Source organism: Acanthaster planci, linkage group LG12, assembly GCF_054643075.1.
Source record: "Acanthaster planci isolate LZ-2023a linkage group LG12, COTS_SCS, whole genome shotgun sequence".
Taxonomy (NCBI): Eukaryota; Metazoa; Echinodermata; class Asteroidea; order Valvatida; family Acanthasteridae; genus Acanthaster; species Acanthaster planci.
The window spans coordinates 4855762-4880758 of NC_141788.1; the positions used below are offsets into that span (position 1 = coordinate 4855762).

General features: G+C 40.8%; 2 protein-coding genes across 6 annotated transcripts in view; one reads left to right on the top strand and one right to left on the bottom strand.

Annotated features, from left to right (window-relative positions):
- On the top strand, positions 1-22984 carry ranbp3 (RAN binding protein 3). Of its 4 annotated transcripts, none has more exons than XM_022253714.2 (18): positions 1-111; positions 239-283; positions 4989-5083; positions 5468-5513; positions 5752-5841; positions 6063-6092; positions 6639-6716; positions 6981-7073; positions 8191-8268; positions 10776-11070; positions 11524-11617; positions 12261-12344; positions 12851-12890; positions 13221-13345; positions 13716-13842; positions 14781-14923; positions 15160-15421; positions 15852-22984. In XM_022253714.2, the coding sequence occupies exons 1-18, from the start codon at positions 84-86 to the stop codon at positions 15914-15916; spliced, it is 1818 nt and encodes a 605-aa protein (XP_022109406.2). In that variant the 5' UTR covers positions 1-83; the 3' UTR covers positions 15917-22984. The 4 variants fall into 4 exon arrangements, with proteins under 4 accessions (XP_022109406.2, XP_022109407.2, XP_087000116.1 ...); XM_022253715.2 differs by having other exon boundaries at positions 11530-11617; XM_087143990.1 differs by having other exon boundaries at positions 6642-6716.
- The window catches only part of gtf3c3 (general transcription factor IIIC subunit 3), a 13080-nt gene continuing 10654 nt past the window's right edge, over positions 22572-24997 (bottom strand). The window contains exons 17-19 of one of the 2 annotated variants that reach the window (XM_022253736.2): positions 24600-24803; positions 24045-24132; positions 22572-23670 (exon numbers count right to left, since the gene is read on the bottom strand). In XM_022253736.2, coding sequence (XP_022109428.2) covers positions 23498-23670; positions 24045-24132; positions 24600-24803 — 465 coding nt within the window. In that variant the 3' untranslated portion in view covers positions 22572-23497. The remainder of the gene's footprint in view (positions 23671-24044; positions 24133-24599; positions 24804-24997) is intronic. The other variant, XM_022253738.2, reaches the window with a different exon arrangement.

A 24997-nucleotide genomic window follows, 5' to 3' on the forward strand; every position in this document is an offset into this window, starting at 1 on the left:
AATATCCATAACTTTGCCAGCAGATATTCTCACTCTTAATTCTGGGAAGAAGGTGTTCCATTTTGCTGAAAAAAATACACAAAATGGCGCACGTCCAGAAAACGGCGACAGGTAAGTGGAAAATTCCACTATATATCCACGAAAGAGTGTAATGCTCATTTGAAATTTTTGGAATTTAGAATATCCTTTCGTGTACTACATTGTATGACGTTTTGATGGTTTCTTGATTTGTGGTTAGATTCGTCCAAAGATGAGACTGAAACAAGTGAAGGCGGTCAAAACGGTAAGGTTGTTTTTCACAAGGCATGTGTTACTAAATAGGCTGACAGTGACATGCATGACATGGCCGACATTAAATTTGTTTTGAAAACTTGACAGTTAAGCTACAGCTGGAAGACACAGATATTAAATTGATAAAACATTACATCACAGTACATTCGATGCATTTAGGATTTTATGACGTAGCAGTACTCACTTCTGCTGATCATGCTAGGCCTACTGACTGTATTTCATCAGTCATGGTCATCATGGTTATGTCCACATCCGTGTGCAACATGGACATCATGGACGTTGTGTCATTCAGTGATGGTGAATGCAGTCTAGTGCAGTCATGATATTGAATGGGAGTGTGGTCGGTTGATGCTATTTTTATGGTTTTGTCAAAATTTGTGAGCGCAGTGTGTGAAAATGCACAAATTGCAACTTGAGCAATATTGTTTGAGCAGTTTTTCTTGGGTCACACATACAGGTGTGACAGCATTGAGCACAAATTTGAAATTTATAAAAAACACAGGATTATTCATTTAACCCTAACCCCTAGGCCCTTTTTGCTGGGGACAGTTCTCAATCCTCTGGACAGAATCCTCCAAAGTTTTTTGAAAATATTACTTGGAAGTGTGCCTGCTGCCTCAATTCTTCAAAATCCTCCTTCAATTCCTGTGATTATGTTGAGGCAGTGCCAATGGCATTCTTGAGCAGTGCGTTTGATTCAAAATTAGAACTATCAGGCTGAATTTATGCATGACCAATCAAAACCAACACAAGGTCAAACCCACTACCTTCTAGACCTGTAAACAGGGCTCGATGAATTCTCCTCCGTCGTATACTGGGCCCTGTCCTGATTCATATATAGGGATTTCTTTTGAAAAAGTTATCCGGGATATCGGGGGGCATAACTAAACATCTGCTTGATTTTATGAGCTGAAATCGCACCAGTACATGTATGGTCTCTACTTACGGGGTAAACCATCCGCTTGGTTGTTAATTGTAAAAAACTCGCCTTTTCCTCATTTGAGGAAAAAAAGTTTGCCTTTTTTGCTGTTTTCCCACTCCAGACAAAGTTTTTCCCACTTGCACGAAAGCGACGGCTGTTTCGTCACTTTTGTGTCACATTACAGAGAGCGAGCCGCGCTACCAATGATTAGACGTAAACAGTATGTGACTGGACAGGGAACCGGCCAAGGGCATTGCGTATTAGCTGTGACACAGAACAGCCGTAATTTTCTACGAGTACTTAAATCAACAGGTACTCTCGCACATCTGAACGAGATCCGTAGGTGCTGAAGTCTGGGGGCAAGCTAGACAGGCTCTCGTACAGTGTACCATTACTTAACCGTACAAAAGAGTCTGAGTAATGTACAAGTCAGGTGAAAATTCTTACAGAGTGGGAAATGACAGAAAAAGGCAACATGTTTTCTTCCAAACGAGGAAAAGACAAGTTTTCTACAATTAGCAATCAAGTAGATTTTTTACAGCGTAAATAGTGAACATACCGGTGCAATTTCAGCTCATAAAATTAAGCGGATGTCTATGCCCCTGGATGTCCCGGATAAAGTTTTCGAAAGAAATCCCTTTTAATCAGGACAGGGCCCAGGGCAATAAGCCATGTGCTTTTGCCATTCACCCTCAATCCTCCAAAATCCACCAAAACCGCCCAAACGATCTTGGAGGACTGAGGAGGGTTAATTGTTTTATGACTCAAACTTCAAGTGTGTAGTTGTTGGTTTTGAACAAAATCAGAACTAACCTATAAAGGTGACCCTACATTTTGCCAGTCACTGGCCACTTGGATAGGCATGGCTTAGTTTAGGGAATTTTAAATTATGCATGCAATTAACAGCAGGGCCTATATACAGTAGGCTACCTTTCTCTTTCCTGATGGATAAACTAGTTCTTCCATGCACAGGAAAGTTTTTCCGTCAGTATTCACCTAAAAGCTAGAAACTAACAGGTAAAAATTCACCTGACATGTTGTGGTTGGCGTGTACATGCGTGTGCTCAACAAGGCTATATCATTACAAGAGTGTTGTAAATTACTGCCTAAATGACTATGGTGGACATGACTTTCAAAACTAAACTGATTGTCTGTGGTCAGTTAGGTGACTGCTGTTTTTAAATGCTGCTGTGTTTTTGTAAGTTGTAGGACTGGGCCCACAGGCTACACTGTGTTGATATAGTTGAGTTTGTTACGTCCCAACTATAGCGTATGTCCCAACTATAGTGTATGTCCCAACTGTAGTGCTGTAGTTGGACTGGCCCAACTATTGCTGACCAATTTTTATAGACATTTTCTAAACCTTTAATATCCAAGTTTATGTATCTTACGCAGTTTTGGTGTTGAGACCAAAACTGTTACGAAGACAAGTTAGCCACCACACAACTCGGTCCCGACTGTCCACACCCTAAAAAAGCTGTCCTCTTAACGTTGTGAATGCCTTCCCAGCAGTTGCCTTGGACGTATGGTACATGCAATGCAAAAGGTTAGGAAAACACATGCATGTGTGCGTGTTCAGGTACAGTACATGCATATCCCCTGGTCAATTTCATACACCATCATTTGTATGAAGATCTTGTCTGCACTGGAATCATAAATTTAACCAAGATGTATCCATGTAAAACAAGTTTTCCAAACTCTATGTTGTTTTTCTGCAGACCTGTCAAATTTGCAATTGTTCATTGAAAAATTCCCCGGTTGAAAAAAAGTGCAAAGGACAAAGGAAGTTGTTGTAGACTTTTGGAAAACCCATTCTTGGATCGTTCCCTCAGTCAGAAATAGATTAGAAGTTGAAAGAGTGCAACATTTCAGTTACTTGGCGTTAATATTTCAGCAGATTTGAGATGGGATTTTCGCACAGATTATTAGGAAAGCTCAACAAAGATTGTTCTTTTCAAGACGGTTGAAAAGTTTCCAAAGTGGGCTGTTAAAGCTCTATCGGGCGGTGATTGAGGGTGTTTTGACATGGTCAATCATTGTCTGGTGGGGCAATGCTACAGTCAGTGATAGGAAGCATCTCAGCTGAATCGTTTGTATTGTAAGTAAGATCATTGGTTGTCAGCTCCCAGTACTTGAAGATTTGTATCATTCTCTGGTCAAGAAGAGAGCCCAGTGTATTGTAGAGGACAAGTTTCATCGGGCACACAATAATTTCCAGCTCATGCGGTCAAACAAACGATATCGTTCAATAAAGTCCAGTTCTAATAGCACAGTGTTAAGTTTTAATACCACAGTGGTTCGCATCCTTAACGATAGCTTTTAAGAATGTACAGAAGCTCAGATGCTTCTTTTTTTTTTTTTTTTGTGCACAAATTATACTGCTTACCAGTTATGTCAAACCTGGACCCTTTCTCATCATCTGCTTTTGGACTTTAATTTGTGTTGTACTTTTTTTGGTATTTGTGAACATTTCAACGTACATATTTTGTGTTTTTTTTAATTGTGACATTTTGATGGTTTTGAAAACAATTTTAGACACGCAAAAATGAAAAACATTTCACAAGGACAAAGTAGGTGACAATAAAATAGCACAGTAATAATAATAATAAAATTCTAAAGAGTGACAGGAACCAAATGTCAGTCAGAAATCCAAAAGGATTCCTATGTTTCACTGAGTCAGGTCAAAGTCATGAGTAATCTTACGTTCAGCTTGAGAAGCATGTAACGCTTACTGTGCTCATGGGAAGCGGAGGGAAGCAGGGGAGAAGAGGGCGTGGGGGTTGATGTAAGGGTCGATAAACTACATGTACATGTGTGTGTATATTTCTGTGCTACATGTACACGTACTTCCTATTTTTGAGCTGTTTGCCAAGGAACAGGAAATTGATTGATTCCATAAAGACACTGTGGATGAACTATTAATATCCAGAAACTGGCCGCTGGCTAGCCATATACATGTAATTACTGTAGTATCTGATAGGAGGCTATAATTTAGTGTACTTTAAAATTTATAGTGAAATCACAAGCTTATTTGCACTTGACCAAATTAGCTCTCCTTGATCTGACTGGTTACATCAGATTGCTTATAAAATACACATACATATATCAAGGAGGGGCAAACAAAAGTTAGAAGTTAATCTCAGTGGTACATACTTGTGTGTGTATTTCAGGCCATTTTGTGCAAGTCGGGTGGAACAGGGACACAAATAGTTACTGTTTTGGACCTCAAATTTGGAAAAAGATACATGTGCATTGTACATGCACTGTTCATATACGTGTACATGTATATGTTACCGTGGGTGTTTATACACGTGGACAAGCATTTCTGTAAATTTACTGTTTTCAGTGGGAAGATCCGGACTCTGAAAGGCATGAGTCAGATAGCCGCTGAAACCTGTTAGCACCTTAAGACCACCAAGACTAAAAATACCTGCCAGGTTGACAGGTATGGGGGAGGGTTTCTCCAGGGCTGTATTTGTATCAACTACATGTAGCTTCTGCCAATTGACAGTTGCTACATTCAGTGTCAAATGGATGTAGCCGTTAGCCAGTGGCTACCATCGGCGGGTTTGTTGTCTGTAGCCATAGCCTTAACTGTGGAAGTCTATCTGCAAGACACAAGACAACAGGATGATAGAAATTTTAACAGATTAAAAAATATCTCTGTCTACACATACATGTAGAGGAATTTTTCTGTACTACATGTACATAGACCTTGCTGAAAATTTAAACTACAAAACAAAGTATACTGCAATTTCTTGATCTTTTTTACCAGGCATTGATAGCAGGAATGGAGCAGGAAACAGTGGTGGAGTCATAGGTCCGTCATCGTTTGTCTTTGGTGAAAATATGGAGAGCCGTGTCCTGAAGGTGAGATCTTGAGTTTGTACAGTCGTGACAGTGTGTGCTACTTGAGACAATTCTGGTTGAAGACACTGGAAGAATGAAACTAATAATCATGCTATTACTACCAAAAGATTTCAATGCCATTTCCAATCAGCTGAAAATACTTGCGTAGATTCATAAATCAAGGAGGAAAATGTTTGTTACCCCCAAATATTCTTTGGTGTTTACTTTTTTTAATCAAACTTGGTGACATAGAAATGGATTAGCTATGCATACAGACTTAAGGTGTGTAGCAACGTACATGCACAGAGTTTGATATTTTTCCAAGGTAACTTGTAGTGGGCAGACTGCCAATACGTTCAGTGACTTGTGCGTGTTGTAACCAAAAAGATTTACTGTTGCTTGCAGAGACCTGCTGAGGAACAGCTGGATAGAAAGACATCTGAGAAAGCAGGTAAAAAGAAATTTCTTTTTTTCAACACTTTCACTTTTTAAGTTCATCAGTTCATGAAATAGACACACGTCGTTTTTTCTGCCGGATACTATAATCTGTAACGTCATCTATTGAATCATGTTGCATTTATGGATGGCACATGACGGCTGTTAAGTGACACTAACAGTTGCTAAAATCCTGATAAACGGCTGGTCACAATTTGTCACTTTTGCCTGGGCCTTGTCTTCATTCCACACAGACGATGAGACTGACAAGAAGAAAGAAGAACCAGGGGAATTCCCCAAGGCATCCCCGATGGTCATGGCACAGAGACCCATCTTGTTTGCAGGTGAGACACGTGACTAACGTAAGCTGCTTTTTTCTGAGGGGTTTCTGTTTTTATACCCTGTCACAGCTTAATACGTTGAATTTATTCTCAGATGTTTTGTGTTTAGAAGTAAGATGATCGTCATAGAAATGTGCGTTAAATACCTGTCAGACAAGCCATGTTGTCTAATTGTACAGTTTAATTTGTACCAATCACTGGGTTTGTGTGGTTTTTCCGTGCAGGGTCTGCAAAAGATACAAAAGCTGAGAAAGGTAAAGATTTTCAAATATATTTTTGTAATGGAGACAAATTATGTATCTTTATTACTCAAAGACACAGGTGGCTCATCAATTAGTATTGCATTGCAAGGGGGTTGGATCCTCGTGTTTGGAGTTCAAGGTTGTGCCAGAGATGCCTTTGGCCATTCATTGTTGTGTATCAGCAGTAAAAGCAGAAGCCACAGCCATTCAATCCCAGATTTTGACACTTCCTAGGTAGCACCTGTTGCACTTACTGATTTGTCCCATCTGGCTTCACATCTATTGGTATATCTAAGGGATTAGACTTTCTAGGGCAAAGGAGGCAAACATTGTACTGCATCGTAATCGGCTGGAGTCAGCAAGACAAGCCATTGTAATTGTCAAATACTGCCTTCAAATTTGCAGTGGGCTTTCTAAATTTTGTAGAGCAGGGGAAACTATCAGTGGTTTGCAGCTCTGCAGTTAATCATCAGGCTCCTGCCAGTCACTCCCAATTGCTTCTTCCTGTCAACGTTTCCTCAGCATCACTGCACTTTTATTGCATTCTTTAACCCACAGAAGAAGTGAAGTCTAGTTTCAAGTTGAACCCACCCACCCTTGTCCATGGAAAGGCCAAGCCAGCACCCAAAACAGCAAGTAAGTTTGCCACCCCACCGATAACCAGTTTTGACGGCATAGATGCCATGCAGGCAACAGTTTGTGAGGCAGTTTATTGGAAGCATTAGATGAGGTTTTGCAGGGTGACCTTTGCTCTGCAAGACATCAAGTCGTGTGCATTGTCAAATGCATGCTTGCCCCTGTACCGTGGGTTGTGCTTTCATCTAGAAATGGTGGACAAGGCGGCATTTCTGGACATAAGTTGTTTTGTTTAATTTGTTCTTCGTATTCCTTTATCACCAGGTGCTGATGGGGACACCGCCAGCCCTGCCAAGCCATTACTGCGCCCCTCTCCACTCTGCCACACGTCGCCGCACTGGGCCACCCTTGCTGCAGGTAAAAAAAAAGCAGAAGTGGATTTTACCTAACCTCATCTTGGGTGCACCTATATTCAAATCAGTCCACCTTTGCCCTTTATCACTTGAAAACTACCTTGTTCTATGAAGCTTTTACCCTACTGAATACGTAGATACATGATCAGGCAACACGACTGAGCTGATGTTTCATGAACACTGCGTCTTCAGAATCATCTATTGCAGTGTAGAGCTGTCCATGCTGCTGTCTGATGGACAGAGGACAGAGAAAAAAATATGCACTTTATTTTCAAGCAGTTTGTAAACGGCATTCTAACATCAACGAAAGCCGGCACCATCAGGTGTCTGTGGGGATCAAAAAACCACACATCACACGCGTTGTGCAGAGTCGTTGCCAAGCATTTCACTGAACTGTTTTTGAATTCTTATTTGCCGCATTGGTGGTTGTACATGTTGAAGCTGAAGCTTACAGGTTTTCTGGGGGGGGGAAATGACAGTGAATCACTGGGGTTTTTTCTGAATGGTTGTGGTTGGGTTTGTGGGAAAAGATTATCTGCCTATGCGTGAAATTTGTGAAAGGCTTGAAAAGTGAGGGAAGTCCTTGGAAAGTTCACGTTGTGTTATGAACTGATGATGTGTTAAAAGTTAAGAACTGAACATTATTCGTCAGATGCAGCACTGAAATATTAAGTCTTTGAGGACGTAACAATGTTATAGCCATAATATGCGATTATTATAGCCATAATATGCGATTATTATAGCCATAATATAAGTGCCTCAGCTTCTGAGTTGGCCCTTAAGAATAGCCACGTTTTTTTGGGGGGGGGGTGAGCAGTTTATTCTGTAAATTTGAAATCATACGAGTTGTTTGGCTTGCGCTTACGCATTTGCCAGTCAACATTTATGTTTTTTTCCCAGCATTTTGGAGGATACAGCAGAGGTGTAGCAGCAAAGTGCTAGTGCTAGTAAACCGTTGAATGGAGCGCTCCTATTGTACTGGTAAATGTGCAAAAAAGAAAACAAATCAGCGAAATTTGTGGGATCCAAAGCCAAAATGGTTGGCTGGGAGTGAATCAATTTTGTTCTCTTCTGCCGGGGACAAAGAACCTCATCCTTTCTCCCCCATCTTTTCCTTTCAGTTGCCACTGGAGGAGCATTCAAATTAAAAGCTTCCTCACACCATACCTCCTCTTCCTTTTCTCAATGGAATGGGAAAGGTAAGGGAACACCATGCCCTGCCTGGAAAAAGACCATCCCTCAAAAAAAAAAGAAGAAGAAAAAAAGGGAGATCATAGCATGTGCATCCCCATATCATGGTGTTCTTATTTGGCATGCTTTTATTTTCCTTTGTTAATTTTTGTCATCAGTTCCCAGACTAAGAGCCACATATTCAAGATATTTCCAGTGACCGAAAAAAATGGGGGGGGGATATACTATCACAGAATCTTTCATGTAACAGTACCTAGTAGATCGGCAATAAATGAATTGTGATATGTATATTGGAAATGTGAACAGAAAACTCCTAAAAAAATTGGTAGTCATTTCTCAAGGAAACAAAAAAAAATCACAAAGTTTTTTTGGGTCTTGCACACAGTGTTATTAAAGTAAAATTGGAAATGGTACTAGGGATGCTCACCTGTGTGCTAGTGGGTAATCACTTGAAAGAATCATCCAATAAAATCAGGTTTACACCCTGTGAACGCTTTCGTTTTCCCTTTCATAACAGATGTCACTGTTTTTCTTGGTCCACCCCATTTCCGCTTGCACGCTTTGTCATTTTTTGCTGAAGCCAAATCACACCTGTATGCAGAGTGCATACCTAGAAAAGCAGAGGATGAGACAGCCAGTGAATTCTGCAGGTCCTGGAGGCGGTGTCGTGGCTTTCTCAAGAGAGCGCCATGGAAGGACATTTTTCACATGAGGGCGCTGTTTCATGAGCAGAGCGTGTAATGTGGATTAGTGGGGAGTGAATGCAAGTGTGGCAAGACCACATGTCAACTGAATTTGCAGTGCCACTGCACGACAACACACTTTACTGTGCATATACAGTGGCTCATTGAAGCTCTCAGATGGCAGACACATGCAGCATTTTTGATGTGTGTGGAACAGAAATGCCTCGACGCATCTCTGTGTCAAAAATGAGCACTACTCCAAAAGGATACTTTCTGTTCACTTGTACATGTATGTGTATACATGTAGGTCTCTCTCAAAGGACATCACTTCCTGCAGATCACCATGTGTATCGGCATTTTTTACTGCAATTGTCATGACTGTGCTGTACACATTTGGACCAACACGCGTGCGAGTTTTGCACATTGCGCACACGCGCATTTGTTGGCGTTGTATACGCATTTGTAATTTTCCTGCAAAGATGGTGTCCAATGAGAGATATTTGTACATGAGCTGGGTCCGGTTACGTACGTGTAACTAAAACTAAAACCACAAGCAATTTTATGTTTTAACCTGAGTGATACATTGTGTGTTGCAAGCAAAACCTCATCTGTCTTGCCACTCCACTTACTTAGCAGTAGCTCTATAAACAGATGAAAACTGTAATGTCAGCAAAGGAAAAACCACCCAGTGTTGAAATACCCTCAGATTTCTTATCAATCCTTTGGACAAAGTTAAAAAGTGTAGAGCAGATCAATAGGAACTGTGCAGAATTAATAGCAGTCATTTACATGTACCTGCCCCTCTGAAAAGTGCACCCATTTGGCTGTGCAGCTGATGCATGGATGTGTCCTGTGTATACCTTGTCTTCTTGCCATGCTTAAAAGAAATTCTTTTTTTGTGCTTCAATTTTTGGAATGCAATCTTGAAGCAAGTCAGTTGGACTGTGCTCTTTTAAAGTGGTTTTCATTGTTTTATTTTATACATTTCAAATTTTCTAGGTTTTTTTTTTATATATTCACAATCACAAGCCAGTGTTATGTAGCAGTGCATGGAAGTTACAGTCTACTGATCTGTTGCAATTTTCTTTGGCACTGGCTTCGAAGATGATTACCATGAAATAAAGCGTGTTGTTTAGCCATCATGTTCTTTTAGTGTTTGAAATTCTGACGTGATTAAACATTGGGTTTTTCAGTGACTGGTTTATTGGGGGTGTTGAAATGCACTTGGTATAATACTGCATCGCCTCTTTCTCTTCAGCATTATAACAAAAATCTTGGTTTTTTCCTGCTAACATTGTGATGTTGCCATCTCAAACCACCATTTATTTTAAGGCAGCTTTCATAAGAGTCACTTTGCATTGTTAAGTTTTCCTTCATGTTTTTCTTTGAAATGTTAATATTTCATATTAATTTGGCTATTGTACATTTACTCAAGCCTGGTTTCAGGGACGTTCTTTGAAATCTGTTATTTAGAATCTTCTACAACACACCAGTTTGATCAAGAAAGTGACACCAGATTTTGCCCCAAGCGTTAAATACATTATAAAAAGAGAACATTATGTTGTCCCTGACATAGAAAAGGTGACCGTCTGGATGAGAAGCCTTTTCTCAAATGTCACCTTAAACTGTCAGACTCAGGATTCTTGTACCTTCATTTGTTCTAAAATTTGGATCCCGAATGGTAGCCTCTGAGTTGGCATAAGTTTCAAAATGGTGCTACAGCAGAAAAACATTGCAGATGGTATAGATCTTAACTTTTAAACTAAGAACAAGGCCATGTATTCATTAAGGATGGAGTTTGTAATCTGATGATTTTTCAATCTTGTTCACAGATGGGAAACAGAGGAACCCAGAGGATGGTTCGGTTGAAGTTTCCTCCTCCTCCGCCTCCACAGACACCACAGAAACTCCCACAAAGGGGGATGGCGGCACAGAGTCCAGCACCGCCAACGGCAAACCCAAGACGAACTTTTTCATCAAGCTCTCCGCCAGCGAGACTGACAGGGACAGGGGCTTCGGGGTGTTTGGCAGCTTCTCCAATGCCAACGTCGGCTTTGCCAAGAAGCCTGACCACAATGGCACCACAAACGAGAACTACTTCCTGCAGTTTGCTAAAGTGGACAGCAGGTGGGTCGGTAGGGAATGAAACAGGCTGACTGTGCCCTTGGGTACACGTCTCTTGCTCAAGGAGCATAACCGGACATGTTTGTAATAGGTCCCAAGCACATGCCTATGACCACGTCAGTTCCGGGTATCCAAGAGTGCGGCATACCCCAAGCATTAGGCTGTTGTCAGAATTTCTCTGCTACCACTGGAAATATTACAGTCTGCCTGCTTATGAAAGCTACCACCCACCTAGTGACTTGATCGGAATATATCCGGTTCATATTGGGATATTTACTTATGGTAAATAATAAACAATTATTATTTTATTTTTGCAAAAGGCGTGCAATTTAGTTTTTAAACTTCCGTGTGTCATTTTTTTAATAAAAAAAACACCGAAGAATATATACATATAAAAATTGTCTTGTATCCAGACTTCTGAAATGTGGTATAAATGTTCCTTGGCTTTATTGTCAGCAACAGTAAAGAAGAAGGTGTTGAGAGCCCGAAGGGACTAAGCAACTCTGGCAACTCATTCGTCTTCGGTCAGAACATGGATGAAAGAGTGGTAGTGAGTATTTCACTGATTCTCTTGAACCTACTCCTCCGAAAATACTGTAATACAGCTCGACCTTGGACAAACTGTCTCAGACTGTCTCTAGAGTGGGGACTTCTGACAGACTGTGAACTATAAGTGGTGATAGTTAGCCCACTTTTGAAAGCCAGTGAAGGATGCATCATTTTCCACCTATGTGGGTTTTGAGTGCAGTTTTCAATTGAATGTGCACAAAGTAGGAGTCTTCTCTTTAGAGAAATGCTCCTGAGCATGGTAGAGTTGTTACAGCATCTTGCATCTGTAGAATAATTGCACAGTCTTTCTTTTGTAAGGCATGTATGTTTGAATAAAGGCCATACCACCAATACCATTTAGCTTTTGTCAAATTCTGTCTGTGTACTTTGAAACTAGCCTACTGAAAAAAAAAATGCTCAATATTTGCTCCCAATTTTGACAGTAACATAGGTGTCAGAAGCAGAATGCCGTTCAAGTCCAAAAGATCTTCTTGTAAAACGACATACCATAAGATTGCGATTCGTTGAATTTACCAACTAGCTCTTTTTGTCTTTCTCCCTAGTAGAATGCTACCTATGAAGAGGGTTGATACAGAATATTATCCCCATGTTTTAACTTTGCTCATTTGTGTCTCTTTATACAGAGCCCACAGCAGACGGAAAAGGAATCACAGGGAGGCACTTCAGCTCAGTTTGGTAGCCAGACTAGCCTATCATTTTCTGCTCAGGTATGGGTCATGCATTTTTGTTTTCTGCCCAAACAAATTCTTCATAGTCACCAGAAGGTTTTCGGAGGATAAGGACACCGGAGCCCTACCACTGCATTACGGTCCCAAAGGGGGGCACTTGGTCTCCTCTTCCCCCGTTTTCAGATTTTTTTTTACCAGAGATCATTTTCCTTTTACAGTGTTTATCCTTTGCTATCTTAAGTTTAAGACTTAAGTTTAAAGATAGGAGAAATTGTCACAGATATATGCTGCACTGGTCTTAAGCCAGTTTACCAGCTATTCAAATGAGCTGTGACAAAAGCATTCATTTGTCACTGTTAACCCTGTTACCTAAGACTGGTCTTGTGAATGGACTTCTGAAAAGACTTGTGATGGGCTGAAGTACAATACTGTTTGTGATATTGTCTTAAAGTTTCACAACTGTCGCTGTGTTCTTTTTATGTTATGATAAGCTTTCAGATCGCTTGTATGATCGTATTGACATGTTGCAATGATATATTTTACAGGCTTCTCCACCTGACGACACTTCCCCGCTGAAATCACAAGGTATGTTGAACATCATCAAGATTATCAATGTATGTGAGATTGTATCAGCAGTACAAACAAAGGGAAAAAGCACAAATATTAATTTAAGATGGAGGGAGTTCTTCAGAAATTGTTCTTATAAGTGACCTTCTATTTATTGTCATTGCGCACACGGTAATCAACCCAGCCTCAGCATGCACTCTTCCAGGTCTTTAAAGTGGAGACATGCAAGCGTAGAAAACTGTCTAGCTAATGGTCACAAGTACTTTTATTCCCTGGCTCGGTTCAAACCGGCTTTTGGAAAACGCTTGATGAGGATCCATTTGCTTTGCTTGCGTGCATCTTTGCCAGAGACAACTGGCAAGTCGCTCCTAGAGAGTGCTAGCGCCTACGAAAAAGCCAAGAAGAGCTCGGAGGTGACGTTTGAGGAGGTGACCAGCAGGACGGGGGAGGAAGATGAAGAGAATGTCTTCCAGGTCAGTGCTTGGTCAGAGGTTAGGCAGGGTTATTGATTGTTGAAAGCACTATAATCTCAACAAGGTTGAGAAAACTTGGATTTTTTTGTTCTGTTTGGGAGGCTCTGTTTTGGATTATGGGTCATTCAAAGTCCGTGGGAACCAGCAATATTCCTAGCATTTTAGGCTGATCCAAAATACAGAATAGTAGATTTTTGTAAGGACTTTTATGTCTTTGAAAGAACTCATTAGAGAATTAAGTGGTCCGGCTTGTCTCAAATTGCAGCATGCCCCGTGTCACTGATGCATGCAGTATTAAAGACATCACTGGGAAGGTACACCAGGTTTTTGCTTTGTGATATCATGTTGAATGTCTTTCTCTCTCCTGTAGGCCCAGTGTAAACTCTTTGTCTTTGATGCTGAGAAGCACAGCTGGCAGGAACGCGGCCGGGGCTTACTACGACTCAATGACCAGGTGCCGGCATCATCGGAGCAGTCCTCACTCCAGTCCAGACTAGGTAGGTTTGAGAACTCAACTAAATATATATTAACTTGATACCAGAATTGGAAGCCATTTACCGCAGTAGCGCCATGTCAGCAAGCGGGTTGTATACACGAGGTGCCTCTTCAGTCAGTAGGGTGTTGTGAATTACCTAAAATAATATGCGCCACAGGTTAAAGTACGTGCATGTCGATGCGATACCACTCTGGTAAAGGCGTCTTTGTGTATTAGTTTATAATACGGGCGATTCACAATAGTGCGCCACCAAGAGTTTGCAATGCTCTGACCGATCATAACGTGCAAAATTTGTTGACCATTTCCAAACGTGCATTGGGTCGACAGATTTCGCGCATTGTGATTGGCCAACGCGTTGCAAACTCTTGGTGGCGCACTATTGTGAAGTGGCGTATTCCAAGGTAAATTAATCAGTGTCAGTGACGCATGTTGGACAAGTTGCAGATCTGCACAAGCTGATCTTGAATGTCGCCTGTTAAATTTTGCTTTCCATTTGAATAAAGTGTGAAGCAGTCATTATTGCATCATATGCTCCCTCTTTTTATTGCTTATTGCATAAGTGCTGAGCATGAAGCCAGAGGTCTGGCATACTTTCACTTCAAAGTTTGAAAAACTTCATTGCACTATTTTTGTTCATTTGAGCAAGGTTTGTAACGGAGGAAGTTTTCCCAACTGACGACCTATTGTCCTCTCATACCGTTCTTTAAGGACAACTTGCCAAGACCTGGATGCATTGTCTTATGTAGTTTCTGAAGCTTACACCATAGACACATGCTGGACGTTAACATTGGTTTTCTACATGACACCTCATATGAAAGTGTGAGCATGGAAGTGTGTAGTTCATCTTGTGTTTGCAGAAAATACTGGCTCATCTTGTTTGGAGAAGAGGGGACTTTCAGTGAAGTTTGAATATTAAACATTGTCGTCTTTGATTCTTAGTGATGCGCACACAAGGGAGTCTTCGCGTCGTCCTGAACACCAAGATCTGGAGTGGGATGACAATAGAAAAGGCCTCACCAAAGAATATACGCCTGTCGGCGAGGGATGGCGAGAGTGACAGCATTAGAGTTTTCCTTGTCTCTGTAAGTTATTCAGCTTCACTGTGACCTTACTACTTCCCTTTGTAAGACTTCCTCTCAGAAAAAGTAATCTCCAAACTTAAACAAGGGTTTGGAAGCAAGTTCTTGTTGTTGGCAGTCCTGCACAGCACACCAAAGCCACTGTTATGCTACTTTTGACAGGTTGTTAAAGTGAAGCAAATTCAGACTTCTTCTCAAACTCCCTCTTAAAACATGCTCTTGCCACACATTGCTGACAGGCCTCCCCAAAAGATGCGGAGCAGATCTACAGGGCCATCGAATACAGGGTGCAGGAACTGAAGTACAACGAGCAGCAGCAAGCTGAGAGAGCCAAAGAGGAGGGCGGAGCAAAAGCTGAAGAGGAGGAGGAGACGGCAGGCAAAGATGAAGATGATGACAGCGGTGATGGCAAACAGATTACTCAAGTGTCGACACTCCCTGTTGTATCAGTCGATAGTGACGATTCTGTCTCGCAGTCAAACTCGGCCCTCACAGACAGAAGTGAGTTCTGATGACAGACATGATTTGTTTTTTTTTATTTTTATTCCCCTTACAATATGTTTTGCATAGGATGTCCCAGAAAAGGAGTAGATTGCTGCAGAAAGTATCTGGAGGATGACGTCTTCCTTTGATCCATGCTGTAAATCTAATGAGCTCTGCACTTAGTTCTTCCAGTTTAACCTTTTTTTTGTGAAAGGTTGGTGTCATCCCTGGCTTAGAATGACTGTACAAATCTGGATTTCTTTGCTGTGTTTGCCATATGTGCTCTTTATCTTGGAACTGAAAAAACTGTTTGCGGAGGAAGCAGGCTATATAGATGTATTTAGGTTATTCTAGGCTTTGGTTTGAGCCTGCATTCTTACATGGGCTGCAACAAAAACCCCATCATTTAACTCTGAAAGTTATGATTTTTCCTCGTTTCTTCACAAAGGTTCACCAGAACCGTCAGATCCTCGAATCGAAGGGAATCCTGAGACGCCTCCAGCAAGTAATTAAAGAGAAAGGAAGAGTTTGGCTAAATAGTGGAAAGCTGTGGCTTTTGGACAGGCAATTTTTTCTTTTCCATCCGAACTTGACTGTTAGAGTTTTACTGTTGCAAGGATGGAAAGGATGTGGATACTGAAAACTTCAGCACTTTTGTTGGAAGGAAATCATTGGTGGAAGCAGGCGATCACCACTGCGTATGGAAGTGATGTCACGCAGCCATCAATAAAAAGTGTGTACAGTGCAGAAATGGCCAAATGCAGCCCTCTATGGGCTGAATGTTTGGCCCTATCTTTAAGTTGGTGATTTCTCAAGGGAAAAAGAAAAGAAAAAACGGGAGGAAAGATAGTATACACGTCACGTGGATACCAATAGCTGATCTGAGATCACATTGCTGGATCAGCTGATGCTGCATCAGTTGATGCCAGATCACCTAATGTTTAATTACCTGTAGATCAGCTTGTTCTGGATCACCTGATGTTCTGCATCGTTGGGTGCTAGGTCACATGATACTAAATCACTTGATTCTAGATCACCTGATGCAAGATCACCAGATGCTGATGTTGGATCACCTGGTGCCCTGTGACGTCATGCTGGATCACTTTATGCTGGATCACCAGAAGCCAGATTATCTAATCGTAGACAATCCAGTGCCATATTGCTACATTTTGTATCGCCTGATGCCAGATCACCTGACATCAGAACACCTGATGCCATAATAGATCACCTGATGTGAGACTGCTTCATGTTGGATCAGCTGATGCTAGATCATCTTGGTGTAAGATCTCCTGTCAAATCACATGATGCCAGTGCATCACGTTATCTCAATTCCCTGACACCAGATATCATTTTGCCACATCAACCTTGGATTTGTCAAGGTAATCGGTGATTCCGGATGCGTACATTTTAAATTTCTCACAACTGCATGACTTTTTGACCTGGAATCCTATTCTTGTGAAGGAATACCTCTGACAAAAGCCAAACACTTTGAATTGATATCCTGACCACTTTCAGAAGTGATCAGAGTTGAATTCTTCGGCAGAGGACAACTTTTGGCTGTGGCTTGTAGTCACAGGCTGCCATAAAATGATGCATTCCAGTATGGGATTGATTTAAATGGATGTCACCAGTCATCTGGTTTATAGAGGACACAAATCGTGAGATACGCAGTCTTCAGTACAGCGTCCCTGGCTTCTGTGATCCACCGTGGTATTGTCATTCTCATCATTCAGCTTCAAGCTAGAATGCTTGAGACCGTTGGTCTGTTCTAAATTTTTTTCTGTTGGGCGCAATGGATGAAAGGCTGATTTTTCCTGTCGCTTTGCTCCGAGGACTGATGAAATGTGGGAAGCAGTGAGTGTGTAGCTGTCGGGTGATTCCTGACTGCATTAGGCTTTCTAGCGTAGGTCCTTCATTTATTGTTTCTTTCCCAACACTGTGTTCCAGCTTTGTCATTTTTTTTTTTTTGTGGAAGGTACTCATTTAACTTCAGAGAACATGAGCAATTTTCTTTGGTACAGGTACAATGTTTCATGTCAATTTATTTCAGAGATTTCCCTCAATGCTTGTAGGAAGGAGATTTTTGCCATGGCAATCAACTTTGTTTTTGGCCTTGGACAGCCTTTACTTGTTTGTGTAGATTGTCCAAAACAAAGGGCCCCACAATTATTTCTTTAAAAAACAATTGTCAGAACATAATGATACGAGACAAGAAAAAATACTCAAACCAGGCAAGGTTGTGTCAAGGTTGATCCAGAAACCTATCCATGGGAACGCATGGATGTTGAGAGGGAATTCATGGATAATGTGTAGGACTTGGAGTATGTTTGGTTCATTCCACCTCCTAAGGCGCAAAATATCCCACTGACATTGATGTCTTATGCCCTTTCAAAGGACCTGTTCAAAAGGTGGAATAATTTACTCTGTAAGAATGGAAATTCCATTCCTCCTATCAAGGCATGCCATCTGGAAAACAAATGTTTGGAGGCACAGCGTGTTCACAAGGGATGGGATTTGATGAGGAAGCCTGTTCCGGTGTTTCATAATCATTCCAGCTAATTTGGCACAAAATGTCAGTTGAGTTGGTAGGCTCTTCATCAAACCTAACACAAAGGGGCATGTAGGCTCCAGTTACTGTACATGTGTGTGCATACCAGTACTTGTGATTACACATCCGCAGTGGCCAAGTATCCTGGATGAACTTGTGTCAGCTAAGCAGTTAAGAAAAAATACTGCTGTGGTTTGGAAGTGCCTGTGCATTCTTTAGCTCGAGGCTTTTCTCCAGTTTTAATGTAGACAAGAACAAATATCTTAATTTAAAGATGTCTTTGGCCACAGGAGTGGTACTTTTATTTAGGCAGAGGGCATGTTGTTTTTTATATTTGTGTAATGTGACCATTTGCGCCTTTGCTACAACACGAGTAGATGTACATGTGAGCCATTATCACTAATAGCTTAACGTTACTGGTAAAATGGACTCTCTTTTTTTTTTCAAGGCCAGTTTATGAACATGGCTGGACATAGGGTGCTGTCATTTGTTGAAATCCGTGCATAGGGCAGTGCTGAAAATCATAATGCTGCGAGGAAGAGTGTTTGCTGCAAGAGCCAGTGTTACTTCGATGGAGACTGGAAGCTAGGAGTAAAGTAGGGAGTAGTATGAGATGGGCCATGTTTCCTCCTGCTCGGCCAAAAAAACTAGGAGGCAAATGTTATGGCTAAGATTAAGAAAATTGACAGTTTCTTTAGGGGGAGGGCATTCTGGCAGTGTCAGCATTCTGACATCCATCAAGTGTTTTGCCATTCTGTCACTGTTTGTCAGTATTCTGACATCCATCCATCAAGTGTTTTGCCATTCTGTCATTGTTTGTCGGTATTCTGACATCCGTTTTCTTTTCCATTCTGACATCCATGCAGTTTTTTGCCATTCTGTCACTATTTTTCAACATTCTGCCACCCATCAACAGTTTTTGCCATTCTGTCAGTATTTGTCAGCATTCTGACATCTGTCAAAAGCAACTGACCATTGGCAAATGATCCAGTTTCGAGACCACACTGTGCCAGCTGAAACAGGAGGTCGGTTCATGCACTCCTGGACAGCAGACTGTCATTCAGTTCAAAGAAACATGGCTTTCTCATTTAGTATTTTAGGATAGTAAAACCTGCCAAACAGAGGCCATTTACTGTCTTTTTGGAAACTGGTTCTAGTAAACTAGTCTGGCCATGGGCATTACACATCCCATGACGGCATCAACACACTGACTCCAGTATGTTATTGGTTGTTGAAAACACTGGAAACAGAACTATTAAAATATAAAAGCATTAATTTCCTGCCAGCTGCTCGTAGTGTGGAACTTTTTCTGGAGAAGGCAACACCGTGAACTTGGGCCTAGCTCCTTTGGGAGGCCAAGCCTTCCATTCTGAGTTGTGTCTTAGATAGACTTAATAACCTGTGCATACGGCAGAGTTTGCACTTATGTGTGTGTGTACTGTGTAAATATAATGTATAGTTAATCATTCACAGAGAATCTGATTTTTGAACAAATAACAATTTCTTGTCACAACTTTTAAGTTAAAGTGTCTGCCCATCTTGTTGGCTACCGAAATCAGTGTTCAATAGTTAATGCACCCCTTTGAATTTTAGGATACCCAGCTGGTGTAAGACACTGATAAAAAACAAAGAGTTTTGTATGCTTAGTTTTTTACTTTGTGCCCCTTTCCTTCCCCCCTTAGAATATTGAAACCACGTATATGTGGTCGCATACCTTCATTTTCTTAAGCCATCATGGGAATCAATTTTCTTAACTTATGCACAGAATGGCCCTAGGTATATGTAGGCAGTCAACACGCTAGGGGCACTGCTATCCCATTTCTGGACACTTGCAAGCGATCAAGTAGACATCCACTGGACAAAGCATTGGACTGGAAAGCTTTGTCTGTATTGAATATGAATTGGCCTTCAAAGCTGTCCTCGCTGGACATGCAGCGTTTTGATTCGAGTAGGGTGCAACCTGGTGCATATAATAAATACGTTGAGCTCGTGAATAGCAAAAGAGCTCATCTAAGGAACCTGCTGGGAAATTGACGTATAGGGATGAGAAATGAATTTTTTATTTTTTTTTTTCAAATTAAGTGCAAAGTTCAACTTGCAATGTAGGGTAGCTTGTTGAGGTGTTCCTGTCTTCTTATCCCACCATTTGTTCAAAACAAAGTTAAATGTGATTGCGAAATCCATGCGTCAACCCTGAATTTATGCATTGAGATTGTAATGATGGAAAATCAAGAATTTTATTTCAATATTTACAGGTTTCTGTTACCATACAAATTGTTTACGTCTATAGAATTGTTTGCATTTATGCATAGAAAGATTACCCAACTGTGGGCCAACATCTGGAGGTTACTCAGATGCCTAAGATTTCAAATCAAATTGAAGTGTTATTTATGTGTCCTAGGATATTTTTGACTCTTCTTGTGTATTTGTACTAAAAGTATGTTTTGCCCCAAATGTTCCATCGGCTAATGGCACTTGCACAAAGAAAAGAGAAGTGGGCTGCTGTTTTTTTCTCCACCTCTCTTCAATTCCTGCACACATTGCCACTTGTAAAGCCACCTTGTGTGTGCTTTGAAGTCCCCAGGTTTTTTGGTAAATTTTCTGGCTCTCTAGTATGTTGTATATTGCTAGTATCTTGCATTGCTAAAATGTGATTCTGGTTCATAACTGACGCTGGCTGCTCTGCACTGCGTAAACTGTTGCCTCACTGTTGACAATGGAGCTGTAAAATTGACCTTGGATGACCTTGCCAGGTCCACATTTCGGTAAATTTCTGCAGGGATGCAAGTCCAGGCGGAACAGACCTTTATCATGATGCTACCCTGTTTGTCTTGTTCTTGTAGACCCATTGGCAATATCAATACAACTTTGCATATTGATAAAAGGGAACAGACTATTTCTCCTTCCAGACTCAGTTTGGTTACGTTACTTTGAATGGCTGCCCAATGATAAGGGTCTATAGCCTGATTTCCCCCCCCCTTAAAAAGAGTTGAAGATATCATGGACAGCTTTTCCTGAGTACCTGAAATCTTGGGCAAAAGGTCAGAGCCCACTCACATTGTTACTCGGAAAAGGTGGTCACGTAGAAAGTCGTGTGTTATATGCATATCATAAATATTTATACTTTTAAGCATAAATTAAGTTGTGGGTTGTACATGTCATACATGTACAAAGTGTGGACATCACCTTGTTCTCCTGTGGTTAAGGAAACTTGAGAAAAATGCTCCTTTTTCTCCAACTAGGATAACTCCTTCAAGCTGGATTTTTTATGATGTTTCCCTGGACTGTTCCTCTTCATTTTGCCACAGATAACCTTGACCCCAAAATGCCTCTGAAACTGTTTTTCAGAGAGGGGAAAACATTTTGTGGACGTGTGCGAGTCCACAGAATGCTGTCGCACCCTACATTATGTGGACGTTTTTTGTGCTGAGGTCCACACTATGTATGCCATGCATGCCTGTACACCCAAGTGTACAGTACATATTTTGGGCATCCTGAGCGATCTTAAGTAATGTTGTATATTATGATATGCATATGACACACGTCATTCTACGTAACCCTTTTTTGACTACCCACTCGCATCCCTGTATCTGGTTGAATATCGAAATTGGACCATTGGCCTCCAGCAAGGCATGGGCCCCCTGTTAAAGGTTTTTTTTTTTCCACTGGGGTAGTGTACAATAGGCTAAGGTGTCTACTGGGACTATCATAAAGAAACTGAGTCACAGTGTCAGAGGTAAGATCCTTTGCATTGCTCCTATGTCAAATTCTGCAGTTGTAGTTCTTGAATATACTAATTAAACGAAACAAGGAACAAATTTTGTTTTGACAGTTCCATCCAAACCACCCAACAGTACCACTTGAAAGGGCAGGATCAACATAGTTTTCTAGCAGGCTATTCGTGTATTAAAGAGCACCTCTCAGGAAAACATGTTTTCTCCGTTTTTATCTGTTCAATTAAACATGAAAGCATAGAACATATTGTCATTTGTCTTCAGAGCTCAACTATAACAAGCTTAAAGGGCTTTTTCTATTCATGCCAAGATGCAAATTCTGAATGTAGATTGCATCATTTGGAGAAAACAAAGGGAAGTGTTGCCCTTTTTTGGTAGTGGATAAACCCTTGTGCATGCCAAACAATACATGTTGTTAAGCCCACATATTTATTTGAACAGATAAAATCGGAGAATATGTGTTTTCCTTAACTTTATGGCAGCCCCACCCCCCCCCAAAGGTTATTTTACAATTTTGTAATCGCGGCAAATTTATTTGTATCAAAGTCAACACAGAAATGGTCAGTTTATAAATAGACTTTTGGGGCATCCATTTTCACAAACCTAATCGTGCAACATGTCAGAACATGTAATTCCATTTGAGTATGGAATTTGTAAGAAACATGCCTTGGACTTCATTTGTTAAAAATGTAAAGATAATATCCTAATGTATTAACTTTCAAATCCAGACAATGCATTATCTGGCCCAGGGTGTGAAAGTTTGGCCCAAATAACGAGATGTTAATCAGCAAAATTTAACAGGGATCTGGGAATACAGTCAAACCTTGCTATTAATGGCACTATTAAAATATAACCATCTGCTTATAAGGAAAGGAAATGTCGGTCCTTTGTTATTCATTTTTTTAATTCCTGAAAGTATAAGGCTTCTGTTATAACAAGGTAATAAGCAGAGTCTGAGGGACCCCTTATTGATGAGGTGTGACTGTATTAAAGTTGCCAAAGTTACCCTCTCCTACCTTAACCACCGTTACTGAAACAGCCTGGGTTTTTTTTACATTTATATTTATTGCTCTTTTTACAAAAATAGTTGGGTTTATTTACATGTTTGTCACTGTTATGTCCCAAAACAAATGACTGTAAGGTAGCTGGAATGACTATACTTCAAACAATGTACAAGCAATGCTAAAGTGTTGTCAGCTACAGCGTTTGATGTCCAAAAATAAAAAGTGCTCCTAGATTTTTGTTACTCTGTATCGAAATGAATTTGTGCCAATAAACGGTATCATTAACAAGATCACACTGGTGGTTTACTTGATGGTTCTTCTTCCTTTCTGTTGCTTGGTTTTAAGGTGTCTACTTAGAGAGCACCTCAGGTTAAATAGACAGGTGATACTACTTGTCAATGTGGCTTATGATCCCGCCAAAAGATCTACAGTGCCAGTTCTGAGATGGCAGCAGTGTTTGGATTGATACACTGATGCACAGGGGCATCGCGAGCTTGTCCTGACACGCCTGCAGTCAAAATCTTATGATTACTGATTCAGATTTGGGATTGCAATGACTGCCCGCACTGTAGTGGTTTCCGCTTGTGCACAAGTAAAGATACTATTGCAAGTTTGCTTTGCACTTGTCATATGCTGATATTGGCCACTGCTGTACTTTGTCAAATGATGCTGCAGCTTTTTTTGCCATGCACTTGATGTATGACACGTGGCCATTTGACGAGCATTTGTCATATGACACTTCCCATTTGATCTGCCTTTTTGTCATACATTCGTCATATGACGCTACTGCATGTTTGCCATGCACATGTCATATGACACTTTTGCTCAGTATCTCTATGGCCATCTCCTCATTGCCACTTTGCCTGTAGATCAGTGACAAATTGAAGGCTAGCTCACAGCGGAGGTCAAATCTTGGGTCATCACTAGAGGGTGGTAGATCCAGGCCTTTATGGTAGTAGTGGAGAGCCATATGAAGCAAACCTGCAGTTGTGGAAAACATGGGAAAGTTTCAATACTTTGTTGCAAAAACTGGTTCATGATCTAAAATTCCCATATAAGCTTTTTCACCACAATTTAAAGATATAAACCGGGAAGAAATGTACACATTTCATCCCTGTAAAAGCGTCAAAGTGACAATTTAATCAATATTTTCTGGCTTACAGAATACAGCATTTTTGGCATTTTAAAGATCACTTCAATTTTTCAAACTGAGAAAAGTACAGCCTAAAAGGAACTGTTGGAGAAATGACATTCCTAAAAAACATGTACACAAAGTGTTATGAAGGGTGCAATTCTGTAGAATCTTCAGTTAAGAAAACCTGGCCGAGTACAACTGACGTTGCCTAACAACATACCTACTTCGTGAAGAGCTCGGCCGATATTGTAACATGTCTCCTGACTTACACCTCTGTACTCCTCATATCTCTTAAGAAATGCAAAAGCCTAGCCAGGGGAAAATATTGAAAACATTGTGAGGTTCTGTGCTAAGATCCTTCCTTGTGGAAACATATATCACAAGGCTCACCAGAAGGGATGACCACAAAATACTCAACCAGTAGGTTTGCCAGCTTTGCCATTCAACCATGGCATACGGTAATGGATATTTGTGGGATTAGATACCATCCATGGTGTTCTGACTCAATCATGGCCACAATATCTGACGTGCATAGATGTCCAACATGCATATGTAACTACACTACTCAAAAAAGTTAAGGACCACTTTTTTATTTTGTGTATGAGATATTTTACTGCCGAAAATGTGCATCTGACGTTTTGAAGGTTTTGTGAGGGGCAGATACAGTTGCCCAAATGTACAGCAGTGATTATAACTTTATGATTATAACTGTAAGGTGAGAGCGGTACATTTATGACTTCCACTGTTTTCATGACTGTAAAGCCTGCCCACCCACCTGCACAATCAGCGAGTGTCTCTTGGTGGTGTACTTCTGGCAAGCAATGTGGCAGATGGAGATACCAATCATGAAGGTCAGGAAGGGGTCATCAGGCTTCTGACGGAAGCCCCTGGTGTACTCCCCGATGGCATTCTTGAAAGTACCACTAACCATAGCATTGTGACCATTCAGGATGCAGAGGGCAAAGTTGTTGTGTAGTTTCTGGATGAAAAAAAAATTCTTAAGAAACGGTTTCTGAGAAAGAAAGTGACTAGATTAATACAGAGCCTGTTTCCGAAATCTTTTGATCCTCAGTATTTTTTCTGGGGCAGAAAATGATTCCCTGTTTTGACTGTATAGTTCAGTTGAACTTAACTCTGTAGCAGTAGCAGCACAGCTTTTGTTTTATTCATTCA